This window comes from Spermophilus citellus (genome assembly GCF_964194105.1).
Source record: "Spermophilus citellus genome assembly, chromosome: 1".
In the NCBI taxonomy this organism is placed as follows: Eukaryota; Metazoa; Chordata; class Mammalia; order Rodentia; family Sciuridae; genus Spermophilus; species Spermophilus citellus.
Genome location: NC_138182.1, coordinates 185,197,713 through 185,207,147, shown reverse-complemented (window position 1 = coordinate 185,207,147; position 9,435 = coordinate 185,197,713). Strand labels below are relative to the sequence as shown.

Here is a 9,435-nt window from a genome sequence, read left to right as displayed (position 1 = left end):
AGTTGTTAAAAGTTTTGAAAGCCGTGGCAGCCGCGCACTTGGGGAAGGGAAGCCAGCTGGAGGGCGCGCAGCAGCGGAGCCGAAGACCGGCTGAGCAGAACTCCGCGGAGGTTAGAGGCACAAGGTTAGTGGCCCCCGCGCCTCCCCGCCCGCCGCGCGCGCGCTAACATCTTTGGAGAGGAGTCCTGGGAAGGCTAGGCGCCATCTCTCATCCGCGCCGGTCGTGTCTGCCCTGCTTACGCGGGGTCACCCTCCTGCCAAACCTCCCGGCTGCGGCGCTCGCCCAAGCCTTGGCAAGCGGAGGAACAGCTGTCTTCGTCCCAGGAGACTTTTCTAAACTGGAGACTTGGTTTCAGATATCCAAAAGGGAACTGTTTCTGAAATCAGGATTGTTTTCAGACCACACACACACACACACACACACACACCCTACCTGCGCATGCTGCTTCGTCTTGGTTTTTTACAGGTTGTGACCACAATCCAGAATTCCTATCTGCTTCCTCTGAAACTGAGAACAATTGTTGAAGTAACTAAACAGGCTGCACGACTTTACCTTGTGGGAGGAAGATTGTGTCTGAGGCTAAGACAATCAGGCGCTGGGGGGGGGGGGATGGGAGGGGGGTGCGGGGGGGGGAGCGCTTCCAAGTACCCTAGCCTGTCCTTAACGCAAAACAATTCTTGCACATTAGTTTGTAGTAGTTTTTCTTGTATATTGCCAGGACGAAATAGCGGAGGAAGATAGATTGTGAAGGACGTGATTCTACATCTGCATGGGTTTCATAGAAACTTACCTACTTAAACTTATCTGCACGTGATGCAGACAACACACAAACTTAAATCTAGGGAAAGACGGAATTATTGATAGATAGTGTCGCAGAAATTACAATCTGACCGGGCTCTGATTTGAGAATTAATATTTGACTGTTCCAGAGCTTCCACCAGGCAGGGGTAAAAGACCCCTTCCTGCCCTGGATGGTAGAGGCGCAGGACTAACCCCTTGGGCAACTCAGTTTTCTCTCCCTGTTCTCCAACGCACAGAGGCAAGGAGCAGTCAGTTGCTGTGCTGAATGTTCCCTCTGATTCTTGCAGCAGGCACCAGTGGAGTTTTATACCTGCTAGCGCTGAATCAGAATGACTCATATGAAACTTGGGTTCCGGAACAGAGTACTTGCAAAGTGCCTTATGAGACACTGCCTCCATGTAGGTGGGATATACCTCTCAGAGCAGTCACATTTTTTCCCTCCTTTCCTTTTTAAACAGGCAGGAATTCTGACGCTCTCAAGAGTCCCTGCTCTACCAGATTGGCTCAACTGCCCCTACGATGTGGACCCTGCTCCTTCAGGTCAGGGCTGGAGTTTTAAAATAAAATGGATGATTTGACGTTACTTGATCTTCTGGAGTGCCCTGTGTGTTTTGAAAAGCTCGACGTCACAGCCAAAGTCCTTCCTTGCCAGCACACCTTCTGCAAACCATGTCTACAGAGGATTTTCAAGGCCCACAAGGAGCTGAGGTGTCCAGAATGCAGGACCCTGGTGTTTTGCAGCATCGAGGCGCTGCCGGCCAACCTGCTGCTGGTGCGTCTTCTGGATGGCGTGCGTTCAGGGCAAAGCTCCGGGAGAGTGGGCTCCTTCCGCAGGCTGGGCGTGCTAACCTCACAGGACGGCGGCAGAAAAAGCAGGACCAGCCCCAGAGGTCTGCAGGCCAGCCCTTTCCGGCCTGTGCCCAGTATCAGAATCCACATGGACGGGGTAAGAAATATCTTAATTGTTAATATCATGTCCACTTGGAGGTTGTGTGTGTATATACGGAGCCAGGGATAGTCCTCTCTTAGTTACATTTGGAATGCCACCATTAATTCCCTAGAGATAAGTTTCCGTGAACAATTATCATTTTGCTGAGACATGAGGGAATCCAGAACCTACCTAATCCATCTGAGAATTCCTTAAAACATCCAAAGTTTTCTAAATTCTCCTTACTTCTTGTTTACAGCTATCAGAATAAGGAACCCCTTTTAGATTATATTTTGGGCCTTTCACTTCTGCCGCTCTGAGTCCAAACCTGTGCATGAGAAATGCCCAGAGGGTGAGAAAAAGAGAGAAAACAAATCCAACTGCTGGTTGTTTTTGAGATCTCTAAAAAGTTTCCAAATGTCAGATATTGTTTGAATTTTACCCAAATCTGTCTTCCCATTCCTAGTCATAAAGCTCTATTATGACATTGCTCATTCATAATCTGTTTGAAGCTATCAAGATACTTGACACCCCAGATCATTTGAGAGCAAAGCGTCTATGTGGGTGGACTGACTGATAGCGAAGATTGGGCTGTGAAATTCAACAGATGTGTGTAGAAGCCCTGCAGATGTGTCTCACTTTACAAAACGAATAAAACACGCAAAAAATACGCGTCAGGGGCTGCAATAGAAAAACAACAGATCCTGTGAAACCACAGAGGAGATTACCCAATAATGCTTTTTGTGTCTAGATAATGCAAATTCCTTTGTCCTCTGCAAACACACCGCAAGAACCTTATCTGACCTGGCAGTGAGCCTTGTTGTGGGATGCTATGTAAGGGAATGTCTCAAGAGAAGGACATGGTCCTTGTGGGTCCAGAAGGATTATTTGCACTGTCACCCCTGGAGTCAGTGTGCCAAAGTGGACACAGAGGCTGTGGCTTAGATTGTTGGCATGCTTAGAAAATCAAAGCTGCATTCCTTGAAGTCTTGCCTAAAACAAGCTTTAATACTGGAAGGAGGGTCCCAAAACTGCTCTGACAAATAGTAGTGTGTTGCGGGGGTGTGCACAGGACTTCCTCACATAGGAGAAGAGCTTATACATTTGGAACAATTTTCTGAAATTTTCCCTCCAAAAGCTTAGCCCTTCTCCAGTTCACTGTACCTTTAAGCCACACATGTGGTAGGGGTGTATGTGAACATTCAAAAATGAGAGTGAGGAGAAGCTGGACTTTGTTGTGATTTCTTCACAGCAGATTTTATTGCTGTTGTGTGTGTGTGTGTGTGTATGTGAACACATTCCAGAAAAGGGCTTGGCACTCCTCTTTAAGTCTCCATTAGCCCTGGTCTAGTCATCAATCAGAATCCAGAGGCCTGCAAAGGCAAAGTGGGGGAGGGGAGCAAACTTTTCTCAAACATGCCTTGTTTATAGAGAAAAGGGCTCTATCTCTGGGTCTGCAAATCTCCCCTTGAATTCCTAAGGTCCAGCAACCTGTCCCTCCCGCTCCTTGCAAAAGTCTGACTTGCCTTTCAGGAGTGTCAATACTCACTAAGGACAAGTTGCCAGACTGGGAGGAAGCAAGTCCCTTATCAACTTCACATACTTTCTTCAGGTTTTCATCTTTTTGTGTGTGGCTGTGTTGCTAAGAAATGGTAGCAATGAGTAGGTGCACAGCTCTCAGGATTCACAGGGCCCTTCTGGCACAGGGGATTAAGACGAGAGCTGATTATACATAAGAGAAAGCCATCAAGATACGGGATGTCCTTGGCACTGTTCTTCAGGGACTTGTAACCTCAGACTAAGGTACCAGTGCCCTCCAAGCCACTCTGGACCAAGGCCTGTCATAAGGCTGAAACAGAACCAAGCCTTGAAGGGTTCTTGCTTAGGGCAGGACCTAGTTAGTGAAGATGTCCTGTGAAAGGGCAGAGCTGGCAGCCTCCCCACCACCCTTGTTTTCTTCATTCTCTGAGCTGCTCTCTCTTGAACTGCTCATCTTATCCCTTTTGCCTCTCTCAGTAAGGACATGAACAAACCCATTCCTAAACATAAATGTGGCTCTGCAACCTGTCGGACTCCCAGAAATATAACTATCTTTCCTGTGAGTGTGAAAGCAACCATGTATCCTTCCATTAAGAGAACTGAAAAGTTCCTGGATGCCACCCTCTGCTTCCAGTCACAGGATTGGACTTGTAACCTCAGTCAAATTCTCCTGAGTTACTCGCCCCCTTTGCCTCGGTTAACCCAACCTAGTCAACAGCTAGCAATACTTGCTGCACACCTTCCTCCAGGATAGTATGAAAATTATCTTTGCAACATACTGTATCACCTTAGAGAACATTGGCTGAGTAGATGCAAAGCATCATCATTAACATTAATTTAACCTTGCTGTAAGTCTTTGGGCAAGCCACTTAAGTTTCTGGGTCTCAATTTAAAATTCTGTAAAATGGGAAAATGTATTGTACAAACAGAGAGCCACTGTGAAGCTTAACTAATTAGTGTTTGCAAAGCACTTTGAGAGACTTAGATGAAAGGCATTTGGATGATCATTATCATAGTAAATATTATTATTGACTGTTTATTGTGCCCTGCGTGCATAAAACATTCTACAAAACACAGAAGGAGTGATAACCTTTGCAGGAGAGTGTAACAGGTATTATTATTAAACTTGAGTCTATGATGAGTCCAGGCCAGGATAATACTAAATATAAAGTTCGCCCCTAAGAGGGCATAAATAACCTGTTGTCACAGGGTACCATTTGGTAAAATATCTCTTTCAAAAGACTCACCAATGAACTGGCACTCTGAACAAAGTCATTTAACATTTTATGCATGAGCTTTTTAAACCCAATGTCTGTTCTGCTCACCTAGGCTCATCTGAAAAACAAGCTCATCAAGATCTTTTTGTTGGCTCGAAGAGTTCTGATGCATCCTGTGCCAGCCAGAATGCTAGGGTGGAACCAATAGAGTCACACCTCATGGTGCCAGCCCAAGAGAGAGAAAAAATTGGCCCATTGTGCCTACATGTCTAAATCCCTCCTAAGCTGATTGTGTAAAAAGAAAACTTGAGAAATGGCTGCAGGTTTTTACAGCATGCAATTATTTCAAACCAACAAGTAAGATCAACAGGCAGTGGAGGACCCTCATAGGGCTAATCCCACCAGTTCTTATTCCTCCCCATAAGATAGTCAAGCCAGAAGAACTTTGCAAACCTTCGAAAAGATTATGAGTTCCTGAATCACTTTTCCTCCTCACTCTGTTACACTTTAATAACACTTCCGAATTGGGACAGGCAGTAAAGCAGAGAAGTTAAGAATTTACAGGCTTAGGTTTGAGAAATGTCAAAATTCAAATTCTGATTCTTCCCCTCCATAGTTGTATGCTTTAGGTGTGTCACTTAAGCTTCTGGGCCTCCAATTCTCTGTCTGTAAATTGAAGATAATAGTAGTACCTACCTCAGAGGGTTGTTTGAAGAAGAAATGAGATGATTCACGTCCATTAGTTCTTATTGCATCCATTTGCTCATATTAAGTGTTCAATAAATGTTAGCTGTGATTGAGATGGAAATTACTCAACACTTTCTACTCTGCGTTACAGTCCTTCTTTCACCCTTTATTAATCAAGCACCACCCAAGATGATCCTTGGCACTCTGATTTCTGGCTTGTTTCATTTACCCCCCGAATGATCTGTGGCCATATTTCAGATAAGCGATTCTGCCCAGAATGCCCTGACTTTGCAGCTTTACTTCCAGAACCCTTCAGGTGCTATGAGTGGATTCTAGGAGAAAACTCCCTAACTCACTCACTTCCTCAAATAACCAGTTCAGGGGAAAACCATACAAAGGGCAAGACTAAAGCCTTTCCTCACATCACTGATTCTTCATAAATTTTCTGTCTTTTCTTTTCCTCTGCCTCTCACTTTATTTCCCAACACAAATGTTACCACCCTGGGTCTTGCAGGGCTGGACATTCTCCCTAATTGTTAAGAATCGTGCCAATCACACACATTCCTGTCTTACTCACCCCATATCAGCGAGAACACACCTGCCACCACCAGCACACAGACCAGGTGGCTTTGTCCTAGAAACTTTTTCAGCTGGTGTTGCAAGCAACTGGGGAGAGAAAATGAGGTCAGAAAGCACTTTAGCAAATTGAGTCTGGGTAGACACCAGAAGGTGGGCAAACCCCTTTTCTGGGTCGCAAATGAGTTCAGAGATAAAGCTGTAACACAGAGTCGTTTTTCGATAAATTTGCAAGGGGATTAAAATCATCCCAGGCCCCTGAAAACAGCAGGCAGGTGCCACCTGGGACAGCAAAGACCATAGGTGGCAGGTGGAAAAAGACAGATAGGTAGAGGCTGAGGTGAAAAGTCAGAAGACCAGATGAATCTCCAGCTTCACACACATATGCAAACGTTTTTGAAAACCATATGGCCCCAATTGGCACTGCCAGTCTCTCAATGCACCACTTTCCTATTACAATCCCCTCCCTTTTATTGCTAACTGTAAATGTTAAGTAGGAAATTATGGTCAAATGAAGATGAATTTGCGATGGGGTTCGATCATCTGTTATCTGTGAGGCCTTAAGCAAGTCACTTAACTTTCTGATCCTCAGTTTCCATATTTGTAAAATGAAGATAATAATTAGACATATATACATATATATAAAGGCTATTTTGAAGTTAAAAGGAGATAATGTACATAAAGAACTTAGTGCAAGTGCCCAGTACATAATAGGCACTAATAAATGTTATCAACAGAAAATAACACAAGATTAATGAGTCTTCAGCCCAATGGCACACGCCTGTAATCCCAGCATCTCTGGAGGCTGGGGAAGGAGGATTGCAAGTTCGAAGCCAGCCTCAGCAACGGTGAGGCGCTAAGCAACTCAGTGAGACTCTGTCTCTAAATAAAATAATAAAAAAAGGGCTGGAGATGTGGCTCAGTGGTTGAGTGCCCCTGAGTTCAATCCCCGGTACCCCCCTCAAAAAAAATAGTAATGAGAGGAGAAAGTCTGCTGCCATTGGTATTTTTGCTGCCTGCATGCATGCGCACGCACACATTCACACACACATATATTCAGGGGTCCCCATTAAAAAATTAAATACAACAGTGGTTGTCCAGGGTTATGTGTTGGCGGAGGATCTGTTCCTAACAGCAGCATGAGGGAGTTCTATGGGTGATGAAACTTCTGCATCCTAACTATGGTCTAGGTAAATGAGTCTGTATATGTATTAAGAATCAAAGTAAGATACAACAAAAAAATTTTTTCTATGATAACTTGAAAAATAATATTAAGAAAAGGGAAAAAAACAAAAACAAAAAAAACCTTGAACATTTCTTCTGGTCCCTGCCTGATTTTCACCTGGCCTCCTCTGATTTCTTTTCATCTCCATGTTCATTGGGCCATTGCAGTTTCTGGGAAGGAAGATGTCACCATTTAGATGATCAGGGTAATTCTTGCAGGAGGGCTCCTCCCTGTTTTAGTAAGACAAATATTCTATTACCTGCTTCAGTTTTCTCATTGGCTAAAGGTGTCTGGCCAAACACGACAGCTCACTCCCTGTGGAACGGCCTAGGTACTGAGGCAGATGGGTGGGGCACAAGGTTTTCCTTACTCAACCTCAATTATCCGCCACGTGCACTGGAGGCATGTCACCTAAGAGATTAGTGAGTGCATGGTTCTGTGTTGTTTTCCTTTCCTCTTAGGAAAGGTTGCCTGCCCACATGTCCCTTCATACTAGAAAGAGATTTTGGAGGGAAAGTGAGTGCTCAGCCCATGACTCGTGAAGAGCATCCTCATGGACCCATTCCAGGTGCCCTCACCTTGGCTTTGGTTACACAGCTCAAGTACAACTCTATTCAATTACTTATCTCTTTCTTTCCCATTCTTTTTATTTATGCTTATACCTCAGACCAGCCTTTCATAATGTGCATTCTATAAATCCTGAGTGGATGTTTCACAAAGTTCCAGGGTCAAATAAACCAGAAATTAAAAGAAAGCTAAATATTTGTTTTTCAAAATGTTTCAGGACTTTTTAATATTCAGCATGCTCTCTCTCCAATGCATTGGAAATCTCTAAGTGGGAGATGAAGAAAAAAATTTCTTAAACTTCAATGATGTTGGCATCCCTCTCTCCTCCCTTTTGTTACAAAATTGTCCATGGAACAAAATTTGTGAAATGCTGTCTCAGACTTCATATGCTCAGTGATAATGCAAAAGATATTTTTAGACTACTCTTAAACTCACTATCACCATCTTCTGCCATGTTTATTTAGTTCCTACCAGTTTCTAGCTATAGGTACTACAAGAATCTACACAGCAAAGGTAAGATAGCATCTTCCCTGGGGCTGACTGTCCAACCCAGACTGGTTGATAAACCAGCTAGTCAGTCAGTACCAGAAGTACTGATAGTGATTGTAAGATATTATCTATTATAAGTTGTATGTCTGTTTAGTATGGTTCTTAGGGGGATAGGAAACACTACCAAGTTAGATACCCACTGTAAGATACATCCAATCTTAGAAGTGTTGAGATGTGAAAAACAATTGTCTTACTTATAAAAAGGCTACACATATTGTCTCATTCCCTGCATAAAAATTCTAAAAAAGGCAAAACTAGAAACTACAGTGACAGGTGGATAATGGACATGGTTTTTGTGGTAGCAAGTAGATTTGTCATAATTCATCAAACCATACACTTAAAATGGGTGCATTTTTGTATATAAAATTATAACTTAACAAATTCAATTAAGACAAAGAAGTCTTAGATTCCAGAAATTATGATGTGTGAGAGTGTTAGGTAGTGAGGTGGCTCAGTTTGAGGGAAATGAAGCTTGGTCAGTAAAAATTGTTTTAAAAAATATATGTTATAAGGGTTGGGAAGGATGTGGCGAAGGGATTGAAGGGCAGGGTCTATTCTGGACATGTGGGTGCTAGATGAGACAGGGCAGAGCAGGGTATGCTAAATTAGAATGGAAGTTAGAGACGACTGAGAAAGAAACAGATGGAGAAGAGACAGGGTGACTGGATATCTGCCTTCTTATCACGGTGACTAGATAGCATGAGGAAGATCCATGTCAGTCACTCTCTGTTTCTCCAAAGTTTCTCCAACTACCATCAGGCCAAACTGGTTACATGACATCTTGAAGCCTATCAGCTGTATCTACAGCAACTTGGTGGATTAAGTGCAGCCAAATGAGGTATCTCTGCTCCAAGTGTGTGACTGAGCTTCCCAGGTGACAGAAGAGAAGCCTCCATGTTATTGGCAGGCAGAGCCATGAAGTGGTCAGGTTGCCCCATAACCAAGGGTATATGCCAGAGCATCCAAAGGAAGAGGCAGACACAGGCAAAGAAAGTCAAGGCAGGCCCTTCCCCACCAGCAGCTTCCTGCATTTGGGGTCTACATTAGCCCCCAGTGTCACAGTGCTCCAGAACACTGCTCAGAAGGGAGAGTTCTCAACAAATTGTCCCTCAATGCCTGCTGTGTGGCAGAAATGGTCTAGAAAGCTCATATCAGGGATGCTCCTGGTCTCAGTGATTGTAAGATATTGTAAGACTTCAGGATTCAAAAAGTAGCCGAGTTCATTTTAGATCTCTGTGGTTTCTTCCGTCTTTTTCCAGGCACCAATTTATCTTTTATGATAAAGTCTTGGCAGCATGAGAAGAACAGATATTGTGTACCTACCTAAAATGCTGCCTTCCCCTCA

At 43.9% G+C, this 9,435-nt stretch overlaps 1 protein-coding gene across 4 annotated transcripts in view; it reads left to right on the top strand.

Annotated features, from left to right (window-relative positions):
* The first annotated feature begins 11 nt into the window (after window positions 1-11).
* Window positions 12-9,435, top strand: part of SH3RF2 (SH3 domain containing ring finger 2) — a 132,585-nt gene continuing 123,161 nt past the window's right edge. For 3 of the 4 annotated variants that reach the window (XR_014018911.1, XR_014018912.1, XM_081267331.1), the window contains exons 1-2: window positions 12-124; window positions 1,261-1,748. Coding sequence is in view for 2 of the 4 variants with exons in the window: in XM_081267331.1 (XP_081123457.1) it covers window positions 1,368-1,748 (381 nt within the window). In the remaining 2 variants the exon portion in view is untranslated. Of the gene's footprint in view, window positions 125-510; window positions 527-1,260; window positions 1,749-9,435 lie in introns of those variants that run through there. The other variant, XM_081267332.1, reaches the window with a different exon arrangement.